Source organism: Leptodactylus fuscus, chromosome 8 (genome assembly GCF_031893055.1).
Source record: "Leptodactylus fuscus isolate aLepFus1 chromosome 8, aLepFus1.hap2, whole genome shotgun sequence".
Taxonomy (NCBI): domain Eukaryota; kingdom Metazoa; phylum Chordata; class Amphibia; order Anura; family Leptodactylidae; genus Leptodactylus; species Leptodactylus fuscus.
Genome location: NC_134272.1, coordinates 23,429,680 through 23,447,758, shown reverse-complemented (window position 1 = coordinate 23,447,758; position 18,079 = coordinate 23,429,680). Strand labels below are relative to the sequence as shown.

The window sequence follows — 18,079 nt, the reverse complement described above, 5'->3', positions numbered from 1 at the left end:
AATCTCAAGATCGGCTCAACCCTACCCATGATGGAATAGTCTTTATAAATGCTATTCTAGTCCTACCTTTTCTGTTCTTCTGCTCGCAGCCATTTTTGAATGATTTCGTTTTTAGCTATTATATGCTAATGAAGCTCAAGGAGCACAGGGGACGCTCTGTCATACCCTCCCTGGGCCTTCTTCCCATCTCCTAGACCTTCCCTGCATGCCCCCTCCTATGTAGATCAGTTAATGTCAGCTTCTTCTTCACTGCATCAGCAACTCTCTTCAGTGAGATTGGAATCCCGCGCATGCGCTGTCGCTTGGCCCGACATGTCCACTTGGGGTTAGTACTGAGCACATCTGCAGGATTTCAATCTCGCTGAAGAAAGTTGCTGCTGCTAATGCAGAGAAGAGAAGGCTGATGTCAACTGATCTATATAGAATGAGGGGTACAGGAAAGGTTCAGGAGGCGGAGTGAAGGCCAGGGAGGGTATGACGCAGCTGTGCTCTGAGCACAGAGAGAACACCCCCTGTGCTCCGTCAGCTTCCTCTTAATTTTCCGCTGCTGTGTTTGGCCACAGGATTGCCGATGTCCCTGCATCAGAATTCCATCACGGCTTTCATTTGCTGATTAAGCCCAGATGAATGGGCCAAATTGAGCGGCACGCCGATTTCTTCTGTGTCCTGCTGCGATCTCTGTCTCCCATTGAAAACAATTGGAGATGGGTTTGGGAATGGAAACTGCTCAGAAATCCATAGCAGATTCCTCTATAGGAACGTACGCTTAGTCCTTCACATTAAGACCAGGAAGGGAAGATACTATTATTAATCATAACTCAAGGATATTGTGCAGTTGTAACAACTAAGGGTTTGTCTGGGCTAAGAAAAGACACGGTTGTGGTGTAAAGAAGCAAAATATTACTTATAATACGCGGGTCAGGGGATAATCGTACACATCAGGGAGAGTGTGTGCCAACATAGGCAGTACGGAGACTTACAAGTCATTCCTGCTCCGCTAGGGATTCTGGGTAAAAAATATGCAAATCTATTCTCCAGGATGTAATTAGGAGAACAGTGCCTCTGTACGCCGCCCTCTAGAGGGCAGCCTCCTTAACATCATGCATGACTCAGTTAATAAACCTACTATCATGATGCAGATTTAATTGCCAAATTAGTATTCCTATTCCAGAAAGAACAGATTCCCAGCTATGGACAAATCAGTATCCCTGCGCTATGCTGAGGAGGTCCAAAAGACCGAAACAGCACTGTCCATAGCCGGGAATCTGTTCCTTTTGGAATAGAAATACTAACTTGGCAATAAACTCGGCATCATGTCAATAGGCTTATTAACTGAGTCATGCATGATGTTAAGGAGGCTACCCTCTAGAGGGCGATATACAGAGGCGCTGTTCTCCTAATTACATCCTGGAGAATAGATTTGCATATTTTTTACTTATAATACGTGACAATTCTTATTGATCATCTAGCACGCTGGCGGCCTCTAGTGGCCCAGATGGGAAACACTTATTTTTGGCCGATTTAAGGTAAATCAATACCTATAGACAAATAAAGAACACAAATAGTGACAACTTTTCGGACGACTGTTCCCTGTAAACACAAGCTCTTTATTACAGATTTGGCACCTTTTTTTGCTGATCTAGGGAAACAAAGAAACATCAGCTTGGTAATAGTTACACTTAGTCAATTGACTTTTTGTTTGTTAATACACAATCGTATAAGAAGAAATATAAAATATCTGCAATGCACAATAATAGAATCTTTACAACATGATAGAAATCTACGCATTATAATAGGGGAAGTAGCGGATACCTGTAAGAATAATCCTTTCTAGGGTCTTGTTCATGGCAGTAGCTGTTTTTCGGATTCAATAGACTTACAGAGGTTTGCAGCATTTGACTACACATCAAGACTTGGCCGGGTCTGAAGTAGCGGCACGAAGCTAAAGCGGAATTATTCATCTCGATAGCTCAACCATTATTACAAAGGAAAAAGATGGCGAATATTCATGAGCTGGGGTCTTGTCATTCCTACTGACGTCAGGTTACACAGCGGCCATTTTCCCCAATGGCAGTGGTTCAGTGTTACAATCAGATTTCTTAATTCTTTTATAGAATCTTGAAGCTACATGCCTTTAAATACTGGACCATCCCTTTAAAAAGGGTTAGCAAGTAAGCAAAAAATAAAAATTGCAAAAGCCCGATCCTCCTTAAAATAGACTTTGTCCATTTTGACAAAATTTGACAGATTTCTACCCCTGTGACCTTCAGAGCAGCAGAGGCGACCTTGTCTACAGTGCAAGACGCCCCGTGCATGCTCAGCAGACGTAACAGCAATTCTGCCTCCTTGTACATGACATCATTGCTGACCTCACACCCCATCAGACCCAGAAGTCAATGCAAGGGCTCCATAGAGAGGGACTTTGTATTTTGACATCTCATGACCCATGGTGAGAATGACAAAACCTGGAAATGCAAGTCTACTACAGACGCTTACCGTTTCCGGTTTGGAGAGTAGTTGGTATTTTTGGTTTTGCAAATTTTTTTTAAGCAAAGTGAACAAAATATGGGATATAGCATGGCCTGGAATAGGGTCTCGAAAATAATCTATTGTTGTAAAGTCGTATCTAAGTAACTTATTCCTGTGTGATCTTCTGATGCCAGGAAGGACAACCAGAGGATCCAGGGTCACTCTTATATCCGGTCAAGGTTTCTAGATATAGCAATGGAGTAAATTAAATTTTCCTAAATACATATTTGCAAAAAACAGTAAGTTCTTAAGACTAACAAGCATCGAGCCCGTGGAAGCTTCGTAGAGGTTAGCGACAAGTCTGCCAGCAGCGCAGCAGTGGAAGCAGCGACTACTTCTGGTCGATAATAGTCGTGACGTCACATCTGCTGGACAGACGAATAATCCAGGGTTGAGGGTAAAGGATTTTACATCCTTCATAGAGACCCATTTATTTACAAGGTGCCGTCTGAGAGTTACTTTGATTCAGATCAGCACTTGCAGCCAAAAAACATTAAGACGAGGATCCCTCGGCCCCGGTGACGGAAAGAGCCCTCGTGCTCTGAGCTCTGATAGAAGGCCATGCAGAAGGAGCATCACTTTATCATTTTATAACCCGACTCCTCATGGGTTTTAGGGTATCTCTCATGAGCAATGTTAAAGAAATCCTCAACGGCGTCGAGACAGATCAGTCGGTCCTGTGGGACAAAACAGAGTTACAATGTATCACCATGTTACTTGTCACCGCACAAGTCACTACTGCGAGATCAAGAAGGTTTACCATTATATAAAGGTATCGCTCCGGAAGATCCCACCCCGCTGGGAAGATTGTCGTATCATCTGCAAGTCGCAGAAGGAGCTCCATAGCCTTCTTCATATTTTTAGGGCAACTGATGGTACTTTGCTTTGTGACAGACAAAAGGGATTCGGCTTCTTTTTGGAAACCTGGAGAAAACAGATGGGTTAATATTGATGTCATGAAATTCTAGGTAACAGGTACCAATCCTCAACCCCATAAGAAGAAGATTTTACGCATATTTCAACTTTTAGATTTGTGCATACATGTGGGGCACGTAGGCAGATCTGACCTTACAGACCTTTTTTCATAAGTAGACAAGTTCAGATCATAAAATGAACATCTTTTAAGATGCCAAGATGTTGCAAACAGGGATATCTTGGGACATCTTGTGTGTTTATGCGCTGCCACCCAGTGGTTTTGTTGCTGTGTTACATGTATGGCTGTGTAACTGGCCCAATAGTCATAATTTGTGCACCAAACATGAAATCGTCTAGTCTTGTCATATAAGAACGCAGTTTCTTGTACTGACATCTAGTGGCCAATGTGAAATCTGCAATCAATCAAATGATTTATTTTTTCATATTTTTCCAACGTACCCAAGTCTTCCAGTATCCGCCTCCACCTTGTTCTCACTTCTCTTCTTGCTTGCCTTAGAGTGTAAATTTCATAGTTGAGTTTTTGCCATTCCTAGGTGAAGAGGAGAAAGTAAGTAATATTCTTTCTTGTAAGTATTCAAAAGACAGTTCACACACCCAACATATATACTTGTCTGAACTTTGCTTTAAAGGGGTTGTCCCATCTCAAGGATCCTATCTATACTGCTTACTTATGCGGACTTAAGACTTTTCCTAAATACATAGCTGACTCTTGGTCCTGTAGCATGTAAATTTGGGATTCTCATCAAATCCAGCTCTGCTACATCAGCTTGATATTGTGCATCTTCCAGTGATACTGTGCTAATTTATGTACAACCATCTCTCATTACTGACTGCAAACATTTACAAAGCAGCGCTTTGCCTGGGAGACAGAAAGTGAAACCCCACCCACCAATTCACTGAGAAAACCAGGAAGTGAACAGAGCACACAGCATGCAGTTTGGTGAGGGGGTGAGTTGGGAATACCGCTTTAAATAAAAATTTGGCACCATCACCTAAAGAATAACACATTTTTCATCTAAACACAAATTCAACATTGCTGTGGCTTGCAATAGCTATTATTTACTGAAAATCTGTAGTAAGAATTTTAGGCTGGGGGTCACAATACAGAAAAATTGCAATTTTTCTTGCAGATTTTGCTGCAAAAGTCTGCAACAAAAGCATAACTTTTTCATAATGGGGTATTCCAGAAAAAGCCTGACTGCTGGGACCCCAGCAATTTTCTAGAAAAGAGTCTCTGCATGTACAGAACAGCAGATTGTGCGTGGTCACCATTAGGGTACATTCACACTACTATTAATAATGTCCATTGCTCAATCCATCATAGATAGGATGAGAGCAATGACAGTGATGGACATTAAGTGACTGATGATGGAGCCCCTCCATTTGCATTCACTTATGTACAAAAATATGACGTAAGAAAATGTGTTACTTTGTAATGAAAGCTTTCTTCCTTCATGTTTTTTCCATTAGTCATTGGGAAGGGATGTAGATGGAGGGGGCTCATTCTGCATCCGTCACTCTGCTATCATTAATCATGGATGAGAGGAATGGAGATTCATAGCTCCATTTACTTCTATGGCACTGTCAGATATAGCTGAATGCTGGACTCAGCTTCCCTTAATAGTCACATATGTGGACAAGAGCAGGGGCGTAACTTGAGGGGTGCAGAGGGGCAGTCGCACCGGGGCCCAGGACACTTAGGGGGCCCATAAGCACTGGCATCAGTATTGAGATTGCAGCTTCCATCTGGCCCATAGGCCAAGGAGACCCACAGATTCCCCTAACCACACTAAGGTGGATTAAACTCCTTATCACCGTAACCATCACTATCAAGATTTCACTGTAGGGATGAGGTAGGGGGCCAGGACAAAAGATTGCACTGGGGCCCACAAGACTTTAGTTACGCCACTGGTCATGTAAATGTACTCAGTCAGATAGTGTGGGCATTTCCATTTGTATTATGTTATATGGCTAGTTGACTATTGCATTACATCTGGCTGGCCACTGGTTTACTTGTACATGTCATCCAAGTATACACAATGCCTTCTCCATATCATTGGGATTTCCATCTAACCCATTCACTGTATGTTGTATTCTTGCTTCTGCATCAATGACGACAACAATACATTACAGTCACTGATCTGATAAGACAGGAGCCAATTATCAAATCTTCTCCATTCTCTGCTGGAACTAGACAACAGTAGTCACAGCCTGACCTAGATCATACTGGAGATCGCAACGCCTAAACCAGTGGGGTATTCTCTGCCTTTCCATTTTCAATTTGTGAGCCCCTGACCCTTTTAATTTTTATTTTTCAGCAAACAATATTTCACATGTAAGAAGCGGTGTGCACAGAGCCAAGATTACGGATAAAACAAATTCCAATCGCTCAGAAAGCGGCATCATAGACTGAGAACAGCCACAAACCCTCATAGTATAAACCAGTAATGTGATGGTGATTATTTTATACGGGAAAGCAGCAATGCTTGGATTAGAATAGAAAACACAATTGTCATTAGAATCTGCAACTCTGCAAACAAAGGAGTCACAGAAGCTTAGTTTAATAAGGCAAAGCTGAAATACCGCGCACCGCTGATAGTAAGTGGCGCTAAAATATAGCGATCCTTCCAAGCTGCCAGTGTCAGACTCCCACTCAAATAATATTAACCCCTTCCCGCCGATGGCATTTTTTGATTTTCGTTTTTCGTTTTTGACTCCCCTCCTTCTAAACCCCATAACTTTTTTATTTCTCCGCTCCCAGAGTCACATGAGGTCTTAATTTTTGCGGGACAAATTTTTCTTGATGATGCTACCATTAATTATTCTATATAATGTACTGGGAAGCAGGAAAAAAATTCAGAATGGGGTGGATTTGAAGAAAAAATGAATTTCTGCGACTTTCTTACGGGCTTTGGTTTTACGGCGTTCACTGTGCAGCCAAAATGACATGTCCCCTATATTCTGTGTTTCGGTTCAGTTCCAGGGATACCAAATTTATATGGTTTTATTTACATTTTGTCCCCTAAAAAAAATTTCCAAAACGGTGTTAAAATTTTTTTTTTCTAAAAGTCGCCATATTCCGACGGCCGTAACTTTTTTATACGTAAGTGTACGGGGATGCATAGGGCGTCTTTTTTTGCGGGGCCGGGTGTACTTTTTAGTTCTACCATTTTCGGGAAATGTTATTGCTTTAATCACTTTTTATTCAAATTTTTATCAGAATCAAAACAGTGAAAAAACGGCGGTTTGGCACTTTTGACTATTTTTCCTGCTACGGCGTTTACCGAACAGGAAAAATATTTTTATAGATTTGTAGAGCGGGCGATTTCGGACGTGGGGATACCTAACATGTACTGTATTTTTCGGACTATAAGACGCACCTAGGTTTTAGAGGAGGAAAATAGGGAAAAAAAATTTTGAAGCAAAAAATGGTAAAATATTTAATATATGGGAGTTGTAGTTTTGCAACAGCTGCAAGGCCACATTGATAAGTGACCCTGCAGCTGTACGGGGACGCATAGAGTGTTTTTTTTTGCGGGGCCAGAAGTACTTTTTAGTTATACCATTTTCACCTTTTATTGAAAAAAAACCCGGTGGTTTATGATATATGATTTTCTACTTTTATATATATATTCTAGGGACAGGATGTGATTTAGAACTTTTATTTATTTCATATTTTTAAAGCTTTTTTTTTTATTTTTTTTTAAATATTTTATTCCCCCCCGGGGGCTTGAACCTGCGGTCACTTGATTGCAAGTCCCATAGACGGCAATACAACTGTATTGCCGTCTATGGGACATTCTGTCTATTAGTATTACGGCTGGTCATAGAACCAGCCGCAATACTAATACAGCAGTGACAGGCCTGGGAGCCTCATTAGGCTCCCGGCTGTCACCCGAACAGGTCGGCTCCTGCGATATCGCCGCGCAGGAGCCGGCCTGCAACGTCACAGGTACGGGGCCGGTGGGGACCGGCCCCGGGGGAGAAGGGGCCACCGATACTGACCCGGCATCCGCTGTACTAGAGAGGCGGATGCCGGCACGGGATAGACGCCGGGGCCTGAGACATCGCTGCCCTGCCCTACATGAAGCCAGCGGCGGGGGGACGGAGGAGCGGAATAGCAGCATCACTCCTCCCGCTGCTGGCTTCATGCAGGGCAGAGGAGCGCAGCGATGTCGCAGGCCCCGGCACCTGTAATGGCGTCTATCACTTGCCGGCTTCCGCCTCTCTATTACAGCGGATGCCAGGCGCCACATTCGTACTATAAGACGCACCCTTCTTTTCCCCCCAAATTTGGGGGAAAAAAAGTGCGTCTTATAGTCCGAAAAATACGGTATGTGTTTCACAGTTTTTAACTACTTTTATATTTGTTCTAGGGAAAGGGGGGTGATTTGAACTTTTAATACTTTTTATATTTTTAAATTTTTTTTAAATTTTTTTTTGCATTTATTAGACCCCCTAGGGGTGTTGAACCCCAGGGGGTCTGATCACTAATGCAATGCATTACAATGCATTGCAAAAAATCATGCACCAGCCTGCAAAAGAGAGAATTTGCAGACTGGCTGGGAGCCTTTAACAAGGCTCCCGGCTGTCATGGCAACATGACGTCGGCCCTGGAGCATGCTCCAGGAGCCGGCGATCCCTGCCAAAATGGCGGCACCCATGCGCCGCCGGGAAAATGGCGCCTCCGGCGCCTTTGACAGCAGCGCCGGAGGGGTTAATGCCTCCGATTGGTCCGGGGACCGATCGGAGGCATTAGAGCCGGTTGTCTACTGCTTAAAGCAGTAGACACCCGGCGGCTATGACGGCCGCCCGGCTCCCGGGCGGTCGCCATAGTTACAGACCCGACACGTGCCGTACTATTACGGCACATGTCGGGAAGGGGTTAAAGCCTTATCTTAATAATCGGCCATCAATATTCTCATCATGGAAACCCCTGGTTGTACTCACTATGCACAACCACATTGTACTCTAGCTTCATAGTGGATGAGACATCATCAAATTTCATCCAAATGCTGTGACTGTAGACGGGTGAACCCACTAATACTGGGTCCGGTTCACCCAAATATTCCAAATTTAATTTTTTTTGTAAAATAGAACAAATGGAGATTTGTCTCAGGTGAACTAAAATGGGTACCACATTAAATTGTGGGGTCTCATCACACCCCAGAGTGTATTAGGTGGAGGCCCAGAGGAGGTGTCAAAAACCCCCCAAAACATTCATACCTTACTTCTCATTAAGTCTTTTTTTTATCTAAAGAGACCCCAGAGTATAATAATTTCCCATTGACATAACGTCAGCTGCATTTGCCTTAGAGAGCTAGAAATTAGATAGGTTCCTAGGAGCCCTGACAGTGTTCTACACTATGTTTTATAGATAGGTCCCTAGGAGCCCTGACAGTGTCATACACTATGTTTTATAGATAGGTTCCTAGGAGCCCTGACAGTGTCATACACTAGGTTTTATAGGAATGAATGGAAGCGGCTGGCACGCAGACTTTGCCGGCGTCGGCCGCTTAACACCCTGCGTGCTGGCTGCGTCCATTCATTCCTATGGATTTACCGCAGCCTGCCATTCTTCTGTTTCATCCTCATCCATCTGAGATGTAGCAGAGCTGAGTATACGGTAAAACAGGGACGAAGCAGAACAGTGGCAGGCTGCAGTAAATCACTCTGTGCTGCACTGCTGTGATGATGACGAGGCACTCACCATATGATAAGCCATGGCTGAAGTTCACAAGTAGATAGATACTACTGTACATTGACTTGTCTATCTACTCTTTTGCTTCATCCCTGCTTTACACTCTCCTAAGCCACAACAAGCCCTGCCTACTCCCATCATCTCTAACACTAGCCTAGGGAGGTGGGGGCGCGCACGGCACTCTGAAGGCATGTCAATGAGAGAGGACCGGACCGAGAAGAACGGGGATCGGCAGAGGATCTGTGCAGGTAAGTGGACACCAGGGTGACTAATTAGGCGGGGGATTTTTTTTGTAATCAGTACACAGCGTGGAATCCAAAAATTTAAACAATTTTTGGACTCCATGCTGTGTAGTGAATAGGATCATTTTTAAAATCTGATCTTCGATTATTAAAAAATCGGAATTAGGATGGGGATCGAATGGAAAATGATCGGAAATCAGATTTTAAAAACGAACCTGAAATTTCAAGATTGGCGCAACCCTAGTTCTCATTACTTTTAATGGAGTCCACCCTGTGACACCAGGAAAGTTTTGCTTGGGAAGGCTTACCTGGTGTCGATGGTTGGGATGAGGAATAAGCTCAGTCCTTACACCTCCTTATTGCTCTCTACCTACCTCAGAGTCTTTCTCTAGTTGGCGTCTCGTCTGTATCCAAGAGTGCAGCATCCTATCATCTACAGCTTCTGTATGAGACAGGTCATGAGGCGAACTCCACAGGTTTCTCTCATCGTCATGGCTCACAGAGTAATTCTGGATATGGTTGTTATTGCTGATAAAACAAAAGGTTATAACCTGTCAATATCTTAGTTTACTGAAATAAACCACACAGTATGTATGTGGATGTCCCATTAGTAATAGTAACATCTTCAAAAGCTGCTTGTATGTAATCTACAGGTCCAAAATAAAGTACTTAAGTACCTAGATCTCTGCATTGAATTGGTTGGATTGTTATCCAAGTCACATGTATAGATGCACACAACCTAACTAAACTGTGCCCAGTCGCCACCTTGTGGGTTTTCGCCTTCTGTCCGAGAAACTGGACAGGAGACGAAAACCCGGCAGTCAGTGTCCGCCCGTGAGCGTCTTCTGCATGTCCGACTTTGTGTCTGGTTAAAAAAAACGGTTTTACCGCGGAGACCAGAAGACGCTCACGGGCGGACACTTTGCAAACCCATTCAAACGAATGGGTTTGAAAAATGACAGCAGGTTTCCATCTCCTGTCCAGTTTCTCGGGCAAAAGACGGAAACCTGCAAAGCGGAGACCGGGCGCAGGTGTGAACACATCCTTACACATATAATGGGTGTGTGATGTCTGTTTTTGTAACGGACTCTCAAAATATAGGTCATGTGCTATTTTTGTCTGTTTTCACAAATCCTTCCAGGTAACTGTGAAAATGGCCATAGCTGTTTTGCACCTTAGCTGTGTGAATGTAGTGTAAGCCGATGGCACTACTCAGGTGGGCGAGATGAGAAAACTCAAGAAGGAATGTTTGTTCTCAGCAGATAACTTTCGTCTGCTCAGCATTTCGGTAAATGCTCAGTATTGGGCTGGATTTTTCAGAATGGCAGGTAGGATTGGTAGTGGGACCTGTAATTCCACCCCCCTCCAGTCCACACTTTGGGGATGATCTGGCAGCGACTTAGCTGCAGAGAGTCTCCTCGTCAAGGAGGCTTAAGAAGTTGTTGCAGCAGCAACACTTTGGCAGAGTTTGGCTGGAGAGCCAAAGAAAGAGGTCATATTCTTGGAGCTGTGTCCTGAATGATTCTACTGCCTTTAGGATTTCTGTTATTCTAGGTGAGGTAACCTATTCTACGTTTAGTTAGAGCCTAGCCGGGCAGGTATTTATTTTTGTATTGTTTCCTGTTGTTGCTGCACTACTTTTTTGAGTGAAAATAAACTCTACCTTTGCTTTGGACAAAAGAAACTGGACTTGTGTGTCTATGCCACACCACCTAGCAACCCCAGACCCTGACAGTAGCCTTATACAGTTGTGTCATTCATGTCTTCCTTTGAGAACACTCCGGGAGGAGAAGGTTGTGAGAGTAAGTAAGAGCTAATTGGCTCAGTTAAGGAGATGAGAATGGAAGTGTCGGCTTCACGTATGCCTCACCCACTAAATAAAGGCACACAAAGCCTGGTGACTGTGAAATTTGTTCTTCATGTGAAAATGGGTTAGTGTAGACTATAACTTTCACAAGACTTATTATAGAGACACATGCAGCTAGAAAATGCAAAAGACCAGAGTATTAATTCACATTTAGACAAATTGTCCAAAACTGAGCCATTGCTGTCCACTTGTTCCATATTGGTTTTGGGAAAAATGATCTATAATATGAGACAAAAGTGGAGCTGTCTAAGCCTGCATTCTGCATTTGCTGTCATACTACCCTGTATAAGTCTGCGTACTCTGAGTAATGTTTCATTTGCCTGTTTCATGATTTGCTGTTTGGACACGTCGTCCTCCTGTCCATATACGTTGGAGTTATGTTTCTTTTTCTATCTGTAGAGTTATTGTCCTTCTGTCTGTCATGTACAGGCCCTCTGGCTTCTGTTATGTTAGTTCCACAGCTACTTATGGCCTTTGGCCTGCTGTGACTTTCACCCATGGGCTTCTGTCATACATAAACCTCTGTCACCTGTGGCCTTTGGACTTCTGTTAAAAATGTTTGACCTACAGGCATGTTTGGCCTCTGGACGTCCATCACGTTAGTACCTTCAGGTTTATTCATACTATGGGTTTTGCCTGAGTCTTTGGTGAGACAGGGAGGATGGGAGGGGCTAGTAATGGGTGGGATCACTAGGTTAGTGAGACAGGATGTAGTAATGGGTGGGATCACAACTTTTAGTGAGACAGGGAGGATGGGAGGGGCTAGTAATGGGTGGGATCGCTAGGTTAGTGAGACAGGGAAGGGCAAGTAATGGGCGGGATCACTAGGTTTGTGAAACAAGCAGGGGGAGAGTAGGAGTGAGAGGAAACTACAGTAAAAGCTACACAGCAGGAAGCTAACACCCTATAAACAAAGGCAGAGGACACTAGGAAATAATCCAAACACTGCTAAAGGTATATGGGTGTACTTATTAACTCATTATTAGCACTAACAGACCTTTCTAAAAAAAAAAATAAATAAATAAAATTCTGCCCGGAAAATCCCTTTATTGAAGATGCTGTGGACTGACCTAAAGATGGATGTGTACATAAGGCATCCTAGATATAACCTCCTCAATGTCCTACAAATCTTATTTATAGCTAGACAAAATATTTGGCGGAGGTAACAGCTGCTGGGGAAGGGAGGGAGCCTAGTCTAAATGTTGATAAATTCAAGGATTTCCTTACCTTTTCTCCCTGCACTGTATTGGTTTACTCAATGTGCACAATAAAGTAAATGGACCGTACAACCGTTTCTATATTAGCTTAAATTGGATTTGTCTAATTACTCGGAAAATAATCAGCCACTGTTTTATTGGTAATCCATGCAGAAATCCCAGTAATTCCAAGAGGTTCACTTCCTAATACCTGCCACTGTATTAAACCCTAAGAGAAGGGGAGTCTGGGTAAGCCCAAAATGTTAGGTCTCGTACTCTCACCAAACCCAGTTTAAGTTGAAATATCTAACAAATCTTTATTTCATTTTCTATACTTTGTAAGCATCTGGGTCATGGGGGGGAAAACAAAACACTTTTTTTTTTTTTTTTTGGGTGGCGGCATAATAGAGTGCGCAGGGCCCACTCTGCGGCATAATAGATAGTGTGCGCAGGGGCCACTCTGCGGCATAATAGATAGTGTGCGCAGGGGCCACTCTGCGGCATAATAGATAGTGTGCGCAGGGGCCACTCTGCGGCATAATAGATAGTGTGCGCAGGGGCCACTCTGCGGCATAATAGATAGTGTGCGCAGGGGCCACTCTGCGGCATAATAGATAGTGTGCGCAGGGGCCACTCTGCGGCATAATAGATAGTGTGCGCAGGGGCCACTCTGCGGCATAATAGATAGTGTGCGCAGGGGCCACTATGCGGCATAATAGATAGTGTGTGCAGGGGCCACTATGCGGCATAATAGATAGTGTGCGCAGGGGCCACTATGCGGCATAATAGATAGTGTGTGCAGGGGCCACTATGCGGCATAATAGATAGTGTGTGCAGGGGCCACTATGCGGCATAATAGTGTGTACAGGGGCCACTATGGGGAAGAATACTGTGTGTAGGGGCCACTATGGGACATAATACTGTGTGTAGAGTTATTCTAGAGTTCCCCCTACATTTTTTTCCCAATTTAAAGGGGCTCTATCAGCAAATTTATGCTGATAGAGCCCCACATATGCGTGAATAGCCTTTGAATGGGTTTGAAAGATGTCCGGTGGTGAGTGTTTTATGCTCTCCGCCACAAAACCGTTTTTTTTTTTTTAAATCTGACACAGAGTCAGACATGCAGTACTCTCTGTCTGGTTTATAAAAAAAAACGGTTTCGCGGCGGAGAGCATAAAACGCTCACCGCCACTCACGGCCGGACCCGGTCTGTCAGCTTTTCGTCTTCTGCATGCAGAAGACGGAAAGCTGAGAAAGGACTGCCAAATGCTAGTGTGAACCTAGCGTAAAACACATAATAGATGTAGTGTACGGCAAGTAGGCTTCTTTTAAAAAAAGCAAACAAAAAAAACAAAACAAACAAAAATAAAGTCAAATTTGCCCTTAGGTGTTTATTAGACATACAAGCTGAATGTAGTCACTGACTAATGTGACCTCTCCATGTGCTGTCCATATAAACCACAATTAATATAGAAGCCCCTTTGTTTGCACTTGGCATTGACCATGTCATAGAAACAAGAACGTAGGTCAACTATTCAACGATGTACAAAGTAAAAGTTGAGTCACGGGCACATCACATTAGTCGGAGCTATCCTCGGGCCTTCCTCTCTGCGGTGCAGGTCTGTGCATGTGGCAACTAACAAGAGTGTACGCTAGTATAGCTGCAATGTACAATACAACATTTGCTATACAAACTTGTTTTTTTTTATATTTCCTACCCACTGGCTAACACAGTACGAGAACAAACATTTTCCTTATACAACTATAGTAATACATCTGCTAGACAACCACAGTAATACATCTACTATACAACCACAGTAATACAATGCACTTACTTTACTAGAGGCTGTTTCTCATGTTTGGGGTAATCGATACATCCGAGTCTGAGGCAGCAGAAGGCACACAACCAATCCTTCATACCCATGGGTTCTGTTAATAAGAAATAGAGTTATGCCTTTAGGATTGAAGATCTTACCTGTCCTCCTTCCCCTTACAACAACACGACATACTGACCCTACAGCTTTGTGTACAGATACAAACATTGCAAGGAGCAGGGATTGCAGAGAAAATCCAGGGCTCCGCATTATTCGTCATCGCTGCAGGGATTTAACATTCTCTTGGAGGATCATGCAAAGCACAAAGTAGAGACGGCCCAAGTCCTCGAATGGTTTTGTAACACACAAGACTTTGAGGCTGTCCTTACACAACTGATTTCTGCATCAGGTTTTCTGACACAGCTTTGAATCTAAAACCTGGAGTGGATCATAAAGGGAGAGAAGGTATTACAGAGAGGAGACACAGCTGATACTTCGCTTCTGCCTCTTTTTTTCCATTTTTCCATTCCATTTTTTAGGTTCAGTGTCTGGGTGCTGCCACACAGTGTCTAAATGATGGTATAGCCGCACTCAACGCTCAGCTGTGTAAAAACACAGGCATATAACAATGCATTTATTTCCTTATAATAAAAATTTATGGTTTTTTTTAATTTTTTGGGGAATTTTTAAAAAAGCATGTGTGTTTTTGAATGCATTGCAGTAAAGCTCTGTATAAGGGCGACGCGCCTTATTTACAGGTTGTTTCTCAATACTCGCCACTCCGTAATGGCTTATTCACATGACATGAATCGCCATCACATCATGAATATCTATAGGTCTATACAGATGTTGATTTATAGGATCATTTAGATCATAAATGATAAATTGACAAGCTCTGTCTTTTCTGTCCAGCATGATGGCTAAGGCCCCACGTAGCGGGTCGCAGCAAAAAAGCGCTTCGGGAAAAACTGCAGCAGCAACACATTGAAGTTTTTCCTGAAGACTTATATCATGTGCATAAGGCCTAACATCAACATTGTAGCCAGTAATGATTCAGTGTCTCACTTACTTAACCACTTCAGTACCGGGCCAATTTGTGGTCTAGGACCAGACACATTTTAGGTTTATTTTGTATGTGCAGTTTAGAGGGCTTTAACATTTTTCTCATACATCTCATTCAACTAATTTTTGCGTCTTTTTTCGGGGACACATAGGGCTTTATTTTTATGATGTTTTTATTTTCGAATGTGTTTTAATTTTTTTTATATCCGGGAAAATATAAACATAATAGGAGGGAAATTGTGTCTGGTTTTCAATTTATTTATTTATTTATTTTTATTTAATAACACAGTGTCACTGAAAAACTTTATAATATAGTTCTTTCTCTCAGTTATGGTGATTTTTATTTTGTATGGTGTCGTCGGGGGTGGGGCTATAACCTTTAATAACGGCGTTTTATTAGTGTATTATTATTTTTTTTTTTAATTATTTTATTTACATTTTTTTTCAAAAAAAAAATATTATATTTTTATTTATTTATTTTTTTTTTTTCAGATTGTGTCCCCATAAGGTCATAAGAGACCTTTGGGGACATCTGATCACTCTTTTTTGTATTAGAGGCTGATTTCCCCTATACTGGGGCTGGTACATTTAGCCTCAGTTGCAGGAGGAATCCAACCTCCTGCACGTGTATACACAGTATGCAGAGCTGATCTGGGTTCTGTAGGACCCAGCAGCTCTTGCAAGACGCTGCTCCCGGCGGATCACATGACTGCCAGGTCAGAGGGCTGCCGCATCATGGCGGCACCCATAGCCGTGTATACAGCGCTCATTGAGCGCTGTATACACAGTGATTGAGATGGCAGGGAAGGGAATAAACCTTCCTTGCCATCTCTCTGGGAGCTCCGGCTGAAGTTACAGCCGGCTCCCAGCTTCAGCAGCTGCACGATCTCCGTGCAGCTACTGTGTTCTGACTGGACGTACTGGTACGTCCTGTCAGAACAAGGCAACCACTTCCCGGACGTATATAGTCTATGGGCGGTCCGGAAGTGGTTAAGCTGAGTTCACACAGTGTTTTTTGGATCGTATTTTGATGCGGAATCTCAAAAAAATGCCTCCCATTGACTTCAACGGGAGCCGTTCACTTCTTCTTTCCGCTGGCGTTTTTTTACCTCTCGCGGAAAAAAGAAGCAAGCTGCCTTATCTTGATGCGAATTCCACCACGGTGTCAGCTGTGTGAGACTTCCTCTTGACTAGGCCCATTCATTTAGGCCTAATCTGGAGCAGAATGCTGTGACTGGATGCCATGAGAGGCATTTTTTGGACCGGATTCTGAGGCGGCTCCTGCCTCAAAATCCGGTACAAAACCCCCCATATGAACTCAGTTTTAGGGTTAGTTCACATGGTGGAAAATGAAGAGGAATTCCTCTTCATTTTCTGCCCACAGACTACCTGTGACGAGAAGACAATGGAGGTCCACTACTGATAAGGCCCAGATGAAAGGGCCACCATTTTCCTCCTCCTTCTCATTTCAAGGAGTTATAAGGCGGATTACTACCTGGATGGCGCTTATTTTTTCCGTTAGCTGAAAAAATTGACTAGAGGAAAAAAAATCAGTGTCTGCCTCTCATTGTAAACAATGAAGGCTGGTTTATAATGGAATGTGGAGCTGATTTTGAGGAGCCAAATTCTGCTGTGTGAACATACCCTTACAGTATACTTAAACTTTAAGGCTAAAGCCCCTCGTTGTGGAAACGCATCTTCTTGTGTTGTAGGTTTTGCTGCGTTTTTTGAGCCAAAGCCAGGAGTGGATTGAGCAGGAGGTAGAAGTAGAAGAACTTCCTATATATTTCCCATTCCTTTTGTAACCATTCTTGGCTTTGACTCAAAAAAACCACAACAAAATCTGCCACAAAAATAGCTGCATTTCTGCAACGTGGGGCCTCAGCCTAAAACAAGTTTTGATTTTTTGCCAGTATTTGTGCCCTTAATAGATTTCTCATTATATTTATTAACACAAATTAACACCTTTTGGTTCATTTTATTGAAATTCTGCATTGAAAACCACTTTGTCACCTGTTTCTCTAATGACATTAGAAATTCTCCACTGCTGACAGTGAATATGGGGTAGAATGGCTATAATAAACTAAGGGGAAGTCACTACAAATAGAGATGAGCGAGTAGTACTCGATCGAGTAGGTGTTCGATCGAATACTACGGTATGCAAAATACTCGTACTCGATCGAGTACCACTCACTATTTGAATGTAAAAGTTCGATGCAGAACCAGCATTGATTGGCCGAATGCTATACAGTCGGCCAATCAACACTGGTTCTTCTCCTACCTTTAGAAGTCTTCTCCGTGCAGCTTCCCCGCGGCGTCTTCCGGCTCTTCATTCACTCTGCCAGGCATCGGGCCTGGGCAGAGCCGACTGCGCATGTCCACTTGTAGTGCGGGCATGCGCAGTTGGCTCTGCCCAGGCCCGATGCCTGACAGAGTGAATTCAGAGCCGGAAGATGCCGCGGGGACGCTGCATGGAGAAGACTTCTTGGAGGATCCAGCCCGACCCTCACTCGTGGACTTGGTAAGTATAATTTGATCGAATGTTGCCTACCCCTGAAACGAGCATTTTCCCCCCATAGACTATAATAGGGTTCGATATTCGATTCGAGTAGTTGAATATTGAGGGGCTACTTGAAACGAATATCGAATCTCGAACATTTTACTGTTCGCTCATCTCTAATAATAAACTAAGGCTGGAGAGGGGAAGACACTACAAACATTTACATATAGTA

The 18,079-nt window shown here is 43.2% G+C and overlaps 1 protein-coding gene across 1 annotated transcript in view; it reads right to left on the bottom strand.

Moving 5' to 3' along the window:
* Window positions 1-2,832: 2,832 nt before the first annotated feature.
* MREG (melanoregulin) overlaps window positions 2,833-18,079 on the bottom strand; it is a 48,591-nt gene continuing 33,344 nt past the window's right edge. Inside the window, exons 3-7 of the mRNA XM_075284403.1 lie at window positions 14,307-14,400; window positions 9,783-9,936; window positions 3,904-3,994; window positions 3,290-3,453; window positions 2,833-3,206 (exon numbers count right to left, since the gene is read on the bottom strand). Of these exons, the coding sequence (XP_075140504.1) occupies window positions 3,105-3,206; window positions 3,290-3,453; window positions 3,904-3,994; window positions 9,783-9,936; window positions 14,307-14,400 (605 nt within the window). The 3' untranslated portion in view covers window positions 2,833-3,104. The remainder of the gene's footprint in view (window positions 3,207-3,289; window positions 3,454-3,903; window positions 3,995-9,782; window positions 9,937-14,306; window positions 14,401-18,079) is intronic.